We start from the raw sequence: 17,171 nt of genomic DNA, 5'->3' as shown, positions 1-17,171 counted from the left end.
CGAGGAAAAGGATCGTCTCAGGCTCTCCTGAGGCTTTCCGTCGGGAATTTGAGACAAGGGGGGAGGGGTGGGGGGGTCTCACTTCTCGGAGACTTTTTCTAGACCCGTTCCTCTTTGAGAGGTGACAGGACCCCTTGAAAGTTCAGAAAGTTAGAGATTAATTTTCAGAGCCAGACTGGAAATACCAAGTCGCCAGAAAGGTCATCACCACCCGTTGGAAAGGCAAACTTTGAGCAGAAGGCGATGTTAGCAGTTATCTAGGCTTGTTAACTGCCCCCTCCCCCCCATAACTTTTACATTCGAAGGGCCCAAGCCCAGAGGGGTCTTGTGACTAGGGTTGAGGGCACTGGTTTAGTTCGCCTGTGGAAGCAATCAGCTGCTTTCTCGCAATCAACTGTCGCTGTGTGCCCTTCGATGAGTTACTGTACTTCTCTAACTTCAGTTTCCTTTTGTCCAAGCGAGGGACAGTGACCATCGGTAACACTCTTAATCTCATATTCCTGTGTTATGGACCCGATGAAAGAATACATGTTGAACATCAAATACAGAGTAATTGCTCAAACTGTGTTAGCGGCTCCCCTTATTATCACGATTGTCCTTTCTTGCTCAGCCCTCTGAATTACACCGCTTGTATTTATTTTTATCATTTTGAATTGGGTGAGAGCCTAGTGGCTTTAAAGGTTGACTCACTTGTTGGGCCGTGTGGGCAGATGACAGAGATGACAGAGATCCCGGGAAGCTGGATACCAGGACTCTAGTTTCTAGTGGGAAAGTGTTATTCCCCTCGCTCCTGAATAGTCCTTCTCCCGCTTCAGGAGAGCAGCCAAACAGAAAAAAATTCTCCTGGGCCTGGGCCCAGACTCAGCCCCAAGGCTTCCAGGAGGCAGCTGGGTGAGCCAGAGATGTGGGTGTCGTGGGAATGGTGTCCCTGGAGCTGAAGTCCTTGCCCTCCCCTCCCCATACACATCTCAACATCTCGGGGATGGGCCAGGCAGACTTCCCCAGGGATGCAGCCTGCAGACAGCAACGGCACACTGCATGCTCTTCTTGGGCTGGGCAGCCCGTTCTGGACCAGGGGGCATTGCCCAGCCCTGCTGCACAAGGCTGCTGCTGGCAGGCAGAGGCAGGAGGCAGTAACTCTTTGACAAGGTCTCGTCCATTGGTAGATTCACAGTGACCTTTGACACTCATTAACAGTGTGTTCCTGGCACGTGGACACTCATTTGACAGTAAAAGTTGAGTCCCTACTACGTGCCAGTCAGTGTTCTGGACCCGGAGGTCAGTGATGGGCAAGGCGGGCCAGGTCTCGGCCCTGGGAGAGCTTGCATTTCTGGTCATGGAAGGAAGAGGAACTATGGATAAGAAAATGGGGGGGGGGGCGCCTGGGTGGCTCAGCCGGCTAAGCGGCTGACTCTTAACTTTGGCTCAGGTCATGATCTCACGGTTCGTCAGTTTGGGCCCCTCATTGGGCTCTGTGCTCACAGAGCAGAGTCTGCTTTGTATCCTCTGTCTCCCTCTTTCTGCCCTTCCCCTGCTCTCTCTCTCTCTCTCTCTGTCTCTCTCTCAAAAATAAAATAAATGTTTAAAAAAAGAAAAAAGAAGCAAATAAGGAAATAGAGGTCCAGGAAGAAAATAAAACAGGAGTCTGTGCTTGAGAGTACATGGGGTGGGAGGCACACTTGAGACCCAAGAAGGTGACATATAAGCTGAGACCTGAATGATATGAGGCAGCCAGCAGTGGAGAAGGGGAGTAGAGGTGAGGAGAGGATGTCAATCAGGTGGAAGAGTTGGTGCAAAGGTCCTGAGGCAGGAGGAGGCATGGAACATTCTCGGAGCAAGAGCCAGTTTGACTAGAACATTCAAAGTGAGAAGGAGAGACTTGAGGGGCTAGATGCCTCAAGGCCCAGAGGTCTTGGGACGGGCTCTGGATTTTATTTAATTTCTGTGATAGGAGCCTTGGAACCTCCTGAATACAAGAGTGACAAGATAGGATTTGTGTTTTCAAAGGATCTTAAAGACTATAGAGGCGAGAATGGAGCTAGGAGCCAGTAATGAGAGTGTTGTGGGGGTCTGACAGCTGGGATTGGCTGATGAAAGTGGAGAGAAGTGTCCAGCCTTAGGATCTGTTTTGGAGGAATTACAGAGAAGTCTTAAAAACTAACTGGCTATAGAGGATCAAGGAAACGCACAGCATGATATTTAAATTCCCCGTTCCCCTGCAAGTTCCCCATTGAAGCCATTCTACAGATGAAGAAAGTGAGCTTTCTTTCCATTTCCTTCGGAGGGCCTTGTCCAAGATGTAAACCATCTCGTTGTAGAATCTGGCATCCAGAACAGAGGTCGGCAAACTTTGACTGCCACCTGGTTTTGTGTGGCCTGTGAACAAAGAATGATTTTTACACTTTTAAGAGACTGGGGGGAAAAAATCTAAAAGGAGAATATTGTGTGGCATGAATAAAATGTCCTGGCGTGATAGGATATGAAATTCAAATTTCAGTGTCTATAAATAAAGTTTTATTAGCACATAGCTGCGTTCATTTATTTACATATTATCTATGGCTGCTTTCACTGCAAGGGCAGAGTTGAATAGTTGCAATAGAGGCTGCCTGCCCACAGATTGATTCAATGATTGATGCAAAACAAACATTCTCCAAAAACAGATACTGACTTTGAAAGATAGATACAGCCATTGGCGACTTTCTTGGCAGTTTCACTGCCAAGGAACAGGTTTGCTGAGTGATTCCCTTGTTCTGTGTGCCCTGCTCTGTAAAGACAGGGGTCTCATGCCGTATAAATATTTGTGACTTATTTCTGTCTAGGGAGCACCTTGCAAAACAGTGCTTAACCTACTCATCCACGAATGGAAAGAAAAGGGCTCCCTGGTCACACAATTGTGGGAAACTTGGGATCCTGTATGGCCCTTCCTGGAGACGGATGGCAATGGCAGTGCTCAGAAGGTGTCCAATAGAGAAGTTGGTTTAACTGTTTCACTAATCTCCCCTTCTTTTCAAAAAAAAAAAAAAAATTAATGTTTATTTATTTTTAAGAGAGAGAGAGAGAAACAGACTCCGAGTGGGGGAGGGGCAGAGAGCGGGAGACACAGAATCTGAAGCAGGCTCTAGGCTCTAAGCTGTCAGCACAGAGCCTGATGCGGGGCTCCAGCTCACAAACAGTGAGATGGTGACCTGAGCCGAAGTCAGACACTTAACAGGCTGAGCCACCCAGGCGCCCCTCCCCTCCTCCTTTTCAATTTCGCTGTTCAGCCTTCATTGTCCCTTCCTTCCCTTGCCCCTGAGTGGAAGGAATGAGGCCTTCGGGCTTTGCACCTCAAGGAGGAGAAAGCACCTGCAAGTGTGGAGCTTTTAAAGTTCTTTCCTTGTGGGAGGTACCCCAGGAGCAAGCCATGCTGGGGCTCAGAAAAGCCCAGGCCAGGGTTTCTCACAGACGTCCCCCAGGGCCACCTGCCTCGAACCATCTGGTGGAGAGTTAGCTCAAACAGCAAGACTCTGGGGCCATCCCAGACTCTGGGCAGTGGGGCCCAGGAGCCTGCATTTAACTAGCTCCGTAGGTGATGCTGATGAACAAACACCAGGGTTGGAGTCCCCCTGGGCACCTCTTTTCTAAGACCTCTTTCCCCTTCCCCCTCCATCTCTACCTGGCACAGATATTTGTTCAAGGAGAAGGAGAATAGTGGTTTCCACCTCTCAGGGCTTACTGGGTGCTGGGCTTGTCTCGTCGGACCTTTACACCAGCCCTATGCATCAGTGTCCTCCTCATCCCCAGGTACAGATGGGGAAACTGAGGCCCAGCGGAAGGTCAGTAACGTGTTCATGAATTAAGAGACCAGTCAGGGTTCGTGTCGAGGTGGCTCTGACCCCAAACAGACGGACACTGATCAGCAGCCGTGACTCGAGCACCTGAGCTCGGCCGGAGTTTGGACCTGATGGTGTGAGGAGCCCCCATAAGGCAGCCCCTCTGATGCTGGCATGAAGGCTTTGGGAGGGCAGGGGCTGCAGGATGATGACATTTTCTTGCGCGTGGCAGGTGTTTAATCTCTGTGCATGGGGCTCAGGTATCCCCGTCTGGAAAACAGGGAACACGCTATGTACTGATTGAGAGAAGTAAGTGAGCCCTGCGCCTGGCTCCCGGGGTGGGGCTAGCAGTTAAGAGCACACATCTGGAGCTCAGAGAGACCCGGGTTCAAATCCTCTTCTTACCAGTTGCTGGGCACCCTTGGCGCGGTTTTGCTCATCTGTAAAATGGCCATGGTGGCTCCTCCGTCATGGGGCTGCTGTGCAGAGGTGATCGCAGCCAGGGCTCCTGGCGCTTCCGGTCAACCAAGAGTTGTCCCCACCCCCACCCCCACCCCCCACCCCCCCGCGTCCTTCCCCTTGCAAATCCCACTTGCAAACCCTTCCCCTTGCAAACCCCACTCCTCGTCACCAGTGGCCGGAGGGCTGCCTGCTGGCGCGCGATGGCACACAGGTGCTCAAGGGTTAGCGCAGGAGAGCCTCTGGTTCAGCGGCCAGCGGGGCCTGGAGTGCCCACGGGTGTCACAGGCGACCACGGGCAGGGCTGTCAAACTCAAATACTTCCCTGGGCTGGCAGGGGCCGCGAAGATACGGGGGCTGGAGCTTCTGTTAACCACCCCAGTGTTTGTTCCGCTGTCCTCAGATGTTCAGGGGCTGGGGATGGCACCCGTTAGTGTGGGCGGCGGCGGCAGCGGCCCGGGAAACCGTTTGCCCATCTTCTGGGCTTGGTGAGAGGGAGGTGGGGCTTGCGGGGGTGGGGCTTAGCACTGGGAGGGGCGCGGTCAGCTAGAAGGGACCGGGCTCATCAGGAGGGGCGGGTGCCTAGCCCAGTACCTGGGAGCGGGACCCACGACCCCTCAGCAGCCAGAAAAGCTGCCTCTGCCTGGTTGGGCCGGCCCCGTTCTGAGGTCAGCGGTGACTGCTGAGCCTGCCCTGTGGCCGGGGCCTGCTCCCAGCCCGGTGCCCCTAGACTCGGAAGGGCACTCTTCCTGTGATGAGCTCACATCTGCTATGGTAACCCATTACGGTCCATTCAAGGGCCTGAAAGCCTCTGTGGCCACAAGCTGCTCTAAGAGCTTTTTGGACTCAAAAACACTCTTCCCTTGTCTGGCACCCCACTGGGAATGATACCCAGCCAAGAATCCAAGTCCAAATAGCAGGCATGTAGGGAACTGGGGCAGGCTGGCTGCGAGACAGCTTTCCCCACGACCTTACCTTCCAACAATTAGCCAGCTACTCAGGTGCTCAGAGTGCCCAGGATTCAGCCTCAGCCTGCTGTGTGGCCTGGGGCAAGCTCCTTAACCTCTCTGAGCCTCAGCTCCTCACCTGGCAGGAGCAAACCCAAACCCAGGCATGGTTGTTGCAAAGTTTAAAATGAAATAATGGAGAGAAAGCACTCAGCACATTGCCCAGTCTGCAGGAGCCCTCAGGAGAAGTGTACTATTTGTCTCTGGGTGAGGGCCCAAGACCCCACCCTCCCTCACCCTCCTTTGACACAGGGGTCCCCCAGGCAGCCGAGGCTGGGAAGGAAGAAGGCAGAAGCCCTGGACAGGGGTGAGTGGAAGAAGCGTGGGCCAGCCCCAGTCCATAACCAGTTCCCCTGCAGTGATGGGTTGGTTGTCTCTGGCCACCAGCCTCAGGATTTAATTAAGTTAGCAATGAACCTAACCGTGTCTCTAGGGAGCCAGGAGCTGCCCCTGGTTTCCTCCGCCTGTAGATTAATTCTTGTTTTTCCTTCTTTTTTTTTTTTTTTTGTTCCCCCCCCCCCCCGCTGCTTCCCAAGGAAGAAAAAAAAAAAAGCCTTATTTATTATCATTTCCCCCACTGTTGGCATGGCAACACCAGCGTACGTTACTGAGCTCCAGGCAGCCCCACAACCATCCCAGCCACCACAGGCCCAGCCCCAGCCACCACCGCCGCCAGCAGCGGCGCCCCAGCCCCCCCAGCCGCCTGCCGCCGCGGCTACCCCCCAGCCCCAATATGTCACTGAGTTGCAGAGCCCCCAGCCCCAGGCACAGCCACCAGGCAGCCAGAAGCAGTATGTGACGGAGCTCCCGGCCACCCCCACGCCCTCGCAGCCGGCTGGCGCCCCCACCCCGACCCCGGCGTCCCAGCAGTACATCGTGGTCACCGTCTCTGGTAAGTGGACATGTCCTCGGAGCCGGGGGTGCTCTGAGAACGACTCGGACGGGACTTTGGGGAGCCCTGCGTCCTGGATGGAGGGGGGCACAGGGACGCCCTCCCTCTGTCACTGTGCCTGTCAACAGCACGGCAGCTTTCAAACTTGCTGGGGTTCCCGGGGGGGGGGGGACGTGGTGGGGGACGTTTCTGGGGAAGGAGGGGTCAGGCCAAGCAACGAGGCTTCTGTGCGCCTGAACTCCTTTCCACCAGGGCGGCCCTTAGAGCTGTTTCTGTCTCTGTCCCCAAGTAAACTGCCACTTGAGGAAAGCACTGGGCGGGGGACTTAAAGTTTGCAAACGTCTGTTGGAGACAGAGGGCGAACAGCCTGCCCTCATTTCATGCGAGGCGTTCGTGGGGGCACTTTGGGGAGGTCAGCTGGGAGGCCTCCCCAGAGGTGCACCCTTTTTGTTTCTGGCAGGACCCAGGGGCCGAGGGAGGCTGTTGGTTGGGCAGTTTCTTGATCGCGTGGCCAAGGACCCCTGTTTCTCACTGCAGTCTCCCCTGTGGCTGTAGAGAAAGTGGCCGGGAAGCTTGAGTCGTGGCGTCCGTGATTCCTGCCTGGACCATCTTTCCCACATCCTAGAGATGGGCCCAGCAGGAGGGACTGGGAGCAGAGGGTCAGGACAGGGAGTCACGCCCCTGAGGAGGCAGAGCTCAGACCAGGACTGGGCATCTTCAGTGGTTTCCAGTGTGCACCCAGGGATGGGGTGGGAGTAGGGCGGGGGGAGAATGTCTTGAAGCCCCTCAATCCTTCCAGAATGGAAAGGGAAGGAGGGGGAATCGCAAAGCCATCCTGGGAGGCTGTGGAAGGGGCAGGTCAAGGCCAGGTTTAGGAAGATAGGACAATATAGAGTGATATGTGGCAACTGACATGACCCCAGGGGACCAGAGCGGATGTAGCCAGAGCCCCGAGCAGCATCCTTTAGGCTCCTGGCAGTATCGGGGTCTCCAGAGAGGGGTGGGGGTGGGGGCAAGCAGGGGCTTAAAGTGGTGACTCTTTACCACAGGGACTGGCCTGGAGGGATGTCATGTGAGAGCCATGCTGAGAGCACCAGCCATGGACATGGCCAGGGTCCCCAGGTCGCAGATCTCCAGCAGGTTCCCAGCACTGCCCAGTTATCCTGCTGGGTTTTCTCACCAGCATACCCCACCTCCCAACTCTGCAAGAAGCCGACCCTCACCTCCATCATCTCATCTCACTCCTCCCTCCTGATCCCTGACCCTGCTGCCTACCTCACTGGGGACTGGGGACAGGCGCCATCACTTATCAAGAAGGACCCCATCTCCCCTGAGCTGGCCTCACAGCTCTCAGGGTGGGTCTGTGCCCACCAGCTCTGAAAATCCCAGGCCATCCCTTCCAGGGCCTCGTGGCTCAGTCCCTCTCTTGCACGTTTCCCACCAGCCTGCAAAAGTGAAACAGCTCCCATTTTAACCAGAAACCCCAGTTCCTGCACCCCTCCAGCTGCTGCCCACGGCTTCACTTCCTTTTAAGTTCAAATTCCTTGAAGGGTTCCCCCTCCCTTCCTTAACTCGTTTTCTCTCCTCTGCTGGCCTGTGCCTTTCCCCCACCCCCCGCCCAGGGCCCCAGTTGGGAGTCGCCCACAGCTCCACCTTGTCTGTCTGCTGGTCTGCTTCCTTGGTCCCTGGGAGCCACCTGACACACTGGTCCCCATCCTCCCAGAAGCACCCTCCTGCCCTGGTCTCTGCCCACTTCCTGCCTCCCTTCTCAGCCCCCTTTGCTGTTTTCCTCCTCCCGTCCCTTCAGGGTGGCCTTGTCCAGTGTGTCCACTTTCACTCCCACTTCGGTGCTAACAGCACTCCCTGGGCCAGGGCCTTGAACCCCAGCCACCTGTGACCCATCCATTCAGGGTTGAACAGGCCTCCCAAGCCAGCATGGCCAGATGGAACTCTGGATGTTTTCCCCTCATCCAGTCCGCCCTCTCCTGAGACTTCCTCGTCCTAATAAATACCACACCCGGGCCCAGGCCAGCCTGGATTCCCGTCCTACCCATCCCTGAGCAAGACCTCTTGGCCCCACCTCCTAAATGCTGCCAGCACCGACCATCTCTCCCACCTCCACGGCCCCCACCCTGATCCAGCCCCTGCCCTCACCCACCACCGTCCACCCCCACAGCGCCCAAGAGGGAGCCTGATGGCAACTATTGATTAATCGCATCACAACCCAGTTCAACCCAGATGATTCGGAGGCAGGTGGCCCTGGGAACCCTCTCTGAGAAACCCTGACCTTGGCTTTCTCACCTGAGGAGATCTGGCCCCCTGTGGCCTCTCCCACAAGGAAAGGGCTTTCAAAGCTCCGCCCTTCCTACATCCCCTGCCGACAATTGCCTAGCGTTCCAACTCTGGCTGGGAGATCTGCCAGCCTCCCAGCCCCACCGGGTCCCACCTGCCCCCTCCCACACCTGCTCCAGCCCTACTGGCCTTCCTGAGGCTCTAAAAACCCACAAGGCTCAGTCTGACCTCCAGGTCTTTGCGCTCTCGGCGCCTTCTGCCTGGAGCGCTGCCCTCCCAAACCTTCCCATGGCTCGTCCTCTCTGTTCTGGTGTCTGCTCAGATGCCACCTCCCTGACGCCCACACCTCCCCACCCTCCACGGCTCACTCCGTCTCCTGACTTTGCTTTATTTTTCTTCTTAACACTCATCGTCACCTGAAGTGATGACGCCCAGCCCCTTATCCCTGAGGGCGGGGCTCTGTCCACTGGGTCTTTGTGGAATGACTGGTGAGCACCCACGTGAGTGCCAGCCTGACCCATCACAGCCTTCACGTTCGGTCAGCCTTGGGCAGCCGAGAGTAGGCGGGAGGCCTCGCCTGTCACTGCCGGAGGACTTCGCTCAGCATACAGGGCATCTGATTGGCCCTGGACTTCCTGGGTGCTGGTTTTTGCTGCTTTGGGGGTCCAGGGCCCTCAGGGCAAGGGTTTGGAAAGGGCACATGGCTCCAGGCCCTAGGGCACCCCCAACTCCTGGCATGTTCCTCTATCCCCGCCCCCAGCCTCTCCTGTGCTCCCTGATGCATGCCCAGGGAGCAAGCCCCTGGTACTTAGAGGTCAGGCCTTTGCTCCCACTCCCCTGGTCCCCCGTTATACCATGGGGCCACTCTATGCTGGTGGGCTGCAGTGAACGGGCCGCGGGGGTGACACTAGGGATTCCTTCTTTGGTCTGTCTTTCACGGTGGTGCTGGGGGCTTTCTGTTCCCCGCTGCTCCCTGTCCCGGTGGCGGGGAGTCCGTCCCCCAAAGGGTTACTGGGTGATGCTTCCTTCGTCTGTTCAGAGGAAGAGGAGGTTGGCTGTACCTTGTCATTCCACTTGCTGCTCCATTGGCCCCTCCCCCATCCCCTCGCAGTGATTTCCCAGGGTTCCTCCATGACCCTCTCCTGGGTTAGTGTCTCTTTTCATCTAAGGGTGGCCTCTGGGTCACGTGAGCCCATCCCAGGCAGGGCAGCGGGGGTAGGGGAGGTAACTGACACCAGTCAAGGGTGCGGCAAGGTGCCAGGGGCTCCTCCAGAGCCAGAGCAATCTGAGCTGACCAGGGACCCAGGGGGACACAGGGAGGAGGCGGGGGGGGGGGGGGGGAGTCGCGGGCCAGATCCAACCTGGAGCCCAGGCTGGAAGCCCAACTGAGAGCAACACCACACGCCAGACTTTATGGGCTCTGCCCGAAGGTGTCTTTGGAGGTGATGGGAAGGAAACTCGTTTCCCTGCTCAGGACCAGCCCTCTAGATCCATAAGTGCCTGTCCTCACAGGCTGCCAGCCTCTTGCCCGAAACTCGAGGTGGAAGGAGGGCACTGCGGGCCCTGGCTGCCACCGGCAGGAAGGTGAAACTGAGCCGGCCCGCAGGAGACAGGGCTGGGCTGAAGGAGGGTCTGCGGCCAGCCCGTCTTCCCTGCTTCGCTCACACTTGGAGTCCTTGGGAGTCCAGGAAGACTTGTGTCCGAAAGAGAGCTTTACAGACGGGGAAGCCAAGGTCAGGGCAGAGAGGGACCCAGGACCCACAGGCCGCTCCAAGAGCGCCTGACGGAAGTCATTTCCAGGATCAAAGGGTCGGGAGGGAGAGAGCCAGACTGCCCCGTCTGTCGTCCGTGAGGACGACAGCTTGTCATCAAGCCTCTGGGGCTTCCCTCAGTCTTCCCCCCTCATAGCTCGTGGTCCTGGAGATGTGAGTAGGTCTCAATGGGGAAGTTGCAGGGCCCGGGGAGGAAGTGATGCTCATCAGATTGAGGGACAGGAAACCAGCTGCCACTTCCTGACTATAGACTTGAGGCTGCAGGGCCCTCCCTGGTCTCATGCACATGCCCAGAATGGAGAAAGCAGACAGACAGATGCAGAGGCCCCAACACACACACACACACGCACGCACACACACAGACACACACACACGAAGCTCCTCATCCAAATATTATTCTCTGGAATCTCACCTGCTTACTCCATGGTGCAGCCTGGCACCCCCTCCTGGCCTGGCAGATGCGGGGCTCCCAGCCTTGAGGACCATCCCAGACTGTTTCCTGGGGCTTCCCCATCCCCTGGTCTCAGCAGGTCCCCAGGCCTCCCAGCTGCCGAGGGTCCCGCTGAAGGTCCCGCTGAAGGTCCCACTGAAGGCGTTTTCATCGGAGGCCCCGGGCCTAGGAGGTAGCTGGCGCCAGCCCTCCAGTCACTGGCCCACCATGAACTAGGCAAAACCTGTCAGAGACCTCTTCGGTTGGGTGCCATTCCTTGGGCTGGGCCTGGCTCCCCGTGTCCCACGGACGGCCAGGTGTGCCAGGCCCCTCACGTGACTCAGGGCTTTCTCAGGTTTCTCCCGGGGGCCCATCTCAGTGATGGCTGCCTCCCTCACTGCTCCGGGAAGCCTAAGTGGATACGAGGGAGGACTCTAGCCAGATCTAGGGATTGGTATCTCCTGGAACTGGCTGCAGAGGCAGCTGGCCAAGCAGGCCTGAGGTTGTCCCAATGTGTGTCCCACGTGTGGCCAATGAGAGGCCTCCCCCAACAACCACCTCCCACATCTGGCCACCACTCCCCCTCCCCCCAATGCATAACACGTTCCTGAGCTCTGCTCCAGACTTGGTCCCTGAGGTTCTCGCTGCTCCCTGGCACTGCCCTTCTGCCCTGGCCAGGCTCTTCTCCCAAGCCTGTGTCCCCACATAGCCAAGGCCCAGTTCCCGATGCTCTGGTCCTTCTGGGGTTCCCGTTGACCCCCCCCCCCTCACTGTTTACCACGGCCCTTGGTGTGTCAGCCCAAGCATGACCTGAGACTCTGGATTCTACGCACAATGTGAGGTTTACGTGGGCACAGATCTGGGCCAGCATCCTGTCTTGCCACTTCCCATCTGGGTGACCTTAAGCAGGTCACTTCCTCTTTCCCTGTCGCTTGCCTTATCTAATAACAGGGGTGATAAAAGTTCTTTCTGTCTCCAGCTACCCGGGAAGACCGTAGCGCAACACTTGGGGCACTAGAAGCATGATAGGTAGCCCTCCTCCTTGCCCACCACCCTCCAGTCCTGCCAGGGACCCCCCGGGGAGGTGGCACTGGCAGCTTAGCTCCTGGTAGCACTTTGGAGGAAGGCAGGCACATATGCGCCCCACCACCCTACCCTGGCTTCTGGAACTGCTGGGACCAAGCCAGGCCACAGGGAGGGGGCAGGATGGATGGTATCCTGACTGGGGCGGGGGACTCCCAGCCAGCATCCCTCAAGGACAGTTGCCCCCCGTGCCCCTCCCCTTCTCAGCTCCCTTGTTAATCGCTCAGCGAGACGTGCATGAAACTTGACCTGCGCCTGCCCGATAGCGTCTCCGGGTACCAGCCTCCCTCCTGACTTCATAGCAAGGCCCCGGCCCAGAGAAGGCCCTGCTTGGGCCATGTCTGCTGGGAGGAGAGTGTTTATTCTAAGAGGGCAGCCGGGAGCTCTGCATCCACCGGGAGGGATTAGCTCCCCAAGGTTGCGGGTAGAAAGCTGCCCACGCACCCTGCTGTTCCCAAAGAGGTGGGCAAGGAGTGAGGACCGTGGGCAGGTTCCCCTGGATGGACGGGGGCAGGGGCAGGGCGGGGACAGGTGGGCACCATGTTCTACGACTGCCTCTTCTCGGCTGCCTGTCAGCGTGAGTACCTGCCTGCCCACCTCCAAGCCCCCCCCCCCCCCGCTGCCCCCACCCCACCGAGGACAGGGAGGCTGGGACAGTGGAGAGAGAGGGGAGGTGCTTGGCCACAGGCTGGCAAGGCCTTCTGAGCTCACTCCTGACCATCTCCCATTCCTGGGAAGCCAAGAGTCCTCTTGAGGAAGGTGGCCCCAGCACCTTGGTCCTTCCAGGGCTGCTGAGACCCTGGGGAAGGGGGTCAGTCACTGGCTGTCCACAAGTCCTATCTGTTGGGGAAAGGGATCCAGCCCTCTGGGCCTGAGCATCACGGCTCCTCAGTCACCCCTCCTGGTCTAGCGTTGGGACGAAGAGGGGTGGGGTGGGGTGGGGCTGCTTCTGCCTGTCAAGGGCCACAGGTCCTTAAGGCTTATCCCAATGTGCAGTGTCAGGGCCTGCCAGGAGACAGGCAGGATCTTGGAGAGACCCCGCTCTGTCAGAGGATCAGCTTCAGGCCACTTCGTCCCCTCCTGATGGGCTCAGGCTCAGGGTTGACAGGGACAGCAGGCGGAGCTGACCCAGTGACCCTTCCTCACAGAAGGCGCCATGCGGGCCAGTGAGACTGTATCAGAAGCCAGCCCGGGCTCCACAGCCAGCCAGACCGGAGTCCCCACTCAGGTGGTTCAGCAGGTGCAGGGCACCCAGCAGGTAGGACGCACTCCCCTCCCCCCCAGGGGGCAGGGCGGGAGGGCACACGAGAGGGGCATTGGTGACGGTGGCCACAGGTACTTGGCCTCCCCTCCCACCCTGCTGCCAGAGCCATCTGCTCACCTGTTCTTAGCAAGATGTTCGCTTCAGCCACCACCCCCGCCCCGCCCTGGGGAAGCCCACATGGCTCAGGTCCTTACTCCCTGCCCCTACAGCGTCTGCTGGTCCAGACAAGCGTGCAGGCCAAGCCGGGCCACGTGTCTCCCCTCCAGCTCACCAACATCTCAGTGCCCCAGCAGGTAAGGGTGCCACACCAGGCCCGGCCTCCCCCTGGGTTGCAGAGCCAGTTCCTGGTGGCCTGCTCAGATGGGCCTTCACCAGCATCAAGGACCTAGGCCCCATCCAGGGGGATGACCGCCGCCTCCGGCCAGTGAGACGGTGGCAGTCAGGGCCCGTTGGGGAAGGAGTTGCTGCACGAGACATCTTAATAGACAGCCGAGGAGTAGCAGTAAGGAAGGTGGCTTTCAGGCCCAGCCCCGATATCTCAAAGCAGAGAACCCAATGCCAGTTAGGAGCCAAGAGCCCGTAGCCAGCACGGGGACCGTGAGTACATGGTGGCCTGTCCCCCAGAAGGCTGCCGGCGGTGTGACGGGGCTCCGCCCAGAGCGGGCTTCAAGGGTGAGAGCATATTGCGCATGGCCTGCGGAGCCAGGCTCCCTGGACGTCGACCCTGGCTCGGCCACTTACCGGTTCCAGGGCCTCGGGCAAGCGCTTTCGCCGTCCCAGGCCTCGCTGTCACCCTGTGTGCGGTGGGGGTAGTAACAGTGCTGCCCGGGGGCCGTCGGGGCAGTTTTGTGAGCTGACGGTGAGCACCACCAGGACATCGCCTGGTGTGGCGCAGATGCTGGCGGGAACCGGACGGGCTGTTGTGAGTGAACTGTGGTCCTTTTTCCTCCTGCTTCTAGGCTCTCCCCACGCAGCGTCTGGTGGTGCAGAGCACGGCCCCAGGCGGCAAGGGTGGCCAGGTTTCCCTGACAGTGCATGGCACCCAGCAGGTGCACTCGCCCCCTGAGGTAGGTGGTGGCCCCGTCGGTTGCCCTCTCTGTACCTCTCTCCCCGGGTTGGGCCTGTACCCCCAGAGTATACTTGGAGGGGTCCCTGCGCCCCCAAGCCCACTCGCTCCTCCAAAGTCCTTATTGAGCCCGGGTCGGGTGGCTTGGCTGCCTGACTCGTGGCCCTGCCAGCTCTGAGCCGCTTCCCACCCCAGCCTGAGATGGGCCTCGCAGCTCCGCATCAGGACCCCATATCCCAGGAAGCAAAGCGGGTCCCCCTGTGCCCCTCAAGGCTGGTAGAGGCTCTTCCCCAGACTACAGGGTGGATTCTGGGGACCCCCTAAGCACTAATGAGTGTGTTGGAGGCAGGCAGACCACGGGTGGCTGGGAGCATAGGTGGCAGCATCAGGAGCTTGGGGTCAGACCCCCAGCTCAGCCATTTCTCCTGGGGGACTCTGGCCAGGCCCCTGGAGCCTCCTGAGCCCAGTGTTTTCTGTGTAAAACAGCTAATAATACCAAGGGCCGTCGGCTCCGAGTGGCCACAGCAGGGCCCAGAGCTCACAGGGACTCTGTCGCCAGTCTGCCTGGGGTCAGTGCCCGGTGCCGCCACTCAGCTGTGTGGCCTTGGGACATCCCTTCCCATCTGGAAAGTGGGGCTCGCCTCACCTACCCCTCCTCGCCTCAAGGCGGCAGTCCCTCTGATTTCGGAGGCACAGGTGTCCTCTGAGCTGAGGCCATCTGGGCTGCGGAGGGTGGGTCCCCCCACCGGCACCTGTGAGCCGAACCCCTAGCCTTGCCTGGGAGTGAGCGGGGCTACGGCAGGGACTAGGCATTTGGATTCATGAAACGCGGCCAGTTACCAGCCTAGGAGGCTGAGTCCTCTGTAGACTGCCACCCTCCCCAAGTAGCTCTTGGGACAGCCCTCCTGAGAAGGGTTTTCCAGGGCCTGGGTGCCCAGACTACGCTCCCGTGTCTCCTTCCCTCGCAGCGGTCGCCGGGGCAGGCAAACAGCTCCTCCAGCAAGACGGCTGGGGCCCCCGCGGGTGCCGTGCCGCAGCAGCTGCAGGTCTGTGGCGTTCAGCAGAGTGTCCCCGTCACCCAAGAGGTGCCAGGCCAAGGCGGGCGGTGGCTGGGGCAGGGGGTGCTGGCCAGGCAGCCTCTGCGGCCTCCTTGGCTGTCTGTGAGCGCTGCGGTCGGGAAGGTCTGTGGGAGCCAAGCAGGTAGGGGTGCATCCTCAGCCGGCCCCCCCGGGGCCTCTGGCAAGCACCTCTGCTCTCCTTCAGACACGGCATCCTTATCTGCATAATGGCTTCTGCCCTGGGAGTCTGGGGGCAGGGTGGTCGGGGTTGCTGGGGGATGAGATGTGGTCCTCACAGGTGGCACCTAACACTGAACGGGCGCTGGAAACAACTTTGAGAAACAACCTTGCCTCTTTGGGCCCACTCGCCGGGAGGAAGCCCCGAGGCCAAGTCCAGGCTTACCCCTAAGGAGCTCGGGGAGAGGCCCAGCCTCCAAATGCACGGCCAGCCCTTGGGAGGAGGCTATGCTCTGAGCTGCTGGGGCAGGTTAAGTGGCAAGGGTCGTCTGCCATCTGGTCGCCATCACACACGTTGCGGGGTCCCAAACCCCTCGCAAAACCAGATGAAAGGCACAGACCTCCCCCAGAGGAAAAGCGGAAACCCCATCCTGAAGGATTCGCAGGTGTCCTGCCGAGCACCACGCACCCTCTGAACCTCCAGGCCTGGGTCCGAGTCCTAATCCACCACTCGGCACCCCACCCCACCCCCCGCCTCTGCCCCTCGCTCTGTGCCCTGAGGGCGATGTCCGTATTCCTGCGGTAGCATGAAAGCAAGGATGTGGAGGCATGGCGGATGTGGGGGTGTGCGATAACTCATGTCCAGAGTGGGGGTGGGTGACAAGGACTCCCGCAGTCAGTCCCAAGTTCAACTTCAGTTCTGCCACTTCCTGTCAGCCTCACTTTGATGAGCCTCTGTTCACGCCTCTAACTGAACGCCCGGGGTCAATGTGGTCCTGAATCTCAAAGGCACTTGGTGCAGGGCCGGCAGGGAAGAGCTGGAGAATGGTGGCCTCTTTCTCACCGGGCTGCTGTGAGGCTTACGAGAGTTCATGGGGGCATGGGGTGGGTGCTCAGGGATGGGTGGGCCTTTGGTCGCCACGGTTACCACAGTCTGACTTGCCTTTTCCATCCCAGAGGTCCGTGGTCCAAGCCACTCCACAGGCGCCCAAAGCCGGCCCCGTGCAGCAACTTACGGTGCAGGGGCTTCAGCCAGTTCACGTGGCTCAAGAGGTGCGTGTCTTCTCCACTTACCTCTGGGCAAACTGGGACTAGGCCCGGGCTGGGGAGGGGTGGGTGCGGGCCCATCGGGCTGCAGGGAGGGAATGGGGCGGGGCTGGGGCGGGGAGGGGGGGCGGGGAGTTCCTCAAGGGCTTGGGCTGTGGGCTCTAGACTCTGTCTTGGAGCCTCCCCTCTCCCCGGCACCTGGCGGTTCAAGGGCCCAGGTTTTGCTAAGAGAGAGATCTGGATTCTCCCCTCCCTGAGGCGCCGGGCGGGATCTTCCGTGGGGTTGCCGCGTGGGCTCAGCGACCCGGTGGGCGGCGGAGGCCTAGAGCCCCGCCCGCGGCCGCTCCCGGTGACCCCCCAGTGTCTCTGTTTGTCCTCCAGAGCTCAGGCAGTCAGTTTCCCGCTAGGAAGGCAGAGCAGCAGGAGCCCCGGCCCACGCCGCCGCCGGAGCCGCCGCCCCGGCCACCCACGCCCGGGCCCCGGCCGAGCGCGCTGGCCCCGGAGCCGCCGCCGCTCCCGCCCGCGTGCAGGGGCGAGGTCCGGCCGCTAGGCAGCCCCCAGCCGCCGCCGCCCCATTACGAGCCGGGCGCCGAGCAGTGGGTGGAGCTGGTGGGCGTGATGCCCCCGCACCTGCTCCTGCCGCAGCAGAAAGTGGTCTTCGAGCCACTGCCCGGGCTCCCGGCCCGAGCCAGCCCCGACCAGAGGGTCAGGATCCAGAGAGTCCCCCAGGTGCTAGTGTTCGGCACGGCCGCCACGGCCCTCAAAGTAGGTGGCCGACGCACGGGCGGGGGGCATCGGGCGGGCGGGGGCGG

The 17,171-nt window shown here is 59.6% G+C and overlaps 1 protein-coding gene across 14 annotated transcripts in view; it reads left to right on the top strand.

The window, feature by feature from the left end:
- The window catches only part of RFX1 (regulatory factor X1), a 32,511-nt gene that overhangs the window by 2,326 nt on the left and 13,014 nt on the right, over positions 1-17,171 (top strand). For 3 of the 14 annotated variants that reach the window (XM_042978360.1, XM_042978363.1, XM_042978356.1), the window contains exons 2-9: positions 5,531-5,585; positions 5,815-6,170; positions 12,896-13,005; positions 13,221-13,304; positions 13,971-14,078; positions 15,046-15,162; positions 16,270-16,365; positions 16,741-17,124. In XM_042978360.1, coding sequence (XP_042834294.1) covers positions 5,864-6,170; positions 12,896-13,005; positions 13,221-13,304; positions 13,971-14,078; positions 15,046-15,162; positions 16,270-16,365; positions 16,741-17,124 — 1,206 coding nt within the window. In that variant the 5' untranslated portion in view covers positions 5,531-5,585; positions 5,815-5,863. Of the gene's footprint in view, positions 1-5,530; positions 5,586-5,814; positions 6,171-12,895; positions 13,006-13,220; positions 13,305-13,970; positions 14,079-15,045; positions 15,163-16,072; positions 16,166-16,269; positions 16,366-16,740; positions 17,125-17,171 lie in introns of those variants that run through there. The other 11 variants (XM_042978368.1, XM_042978366.1, XM_042978362.1 and 8 more) reach the window with 9 other exon arrangements.

The sequence above is a fragment of the Panthera tigris genome, chromosome A2 (assembly GCF_018350195.1).
Source record: "Panthera tigris isolate Pti1 chromosome A2, P.tigris_Pti1_mat1.1, whole genome shotgun sequence".
Classification (NCBI taxonomy): Eukaryota; Metazoa; Chordata; class Mammalia; order Carnivora; family Felidae; genus Panthera; species Panthera tigris.
This window is presented reverse-complemented; position numbering and strand designations above follow the sequence as displayed.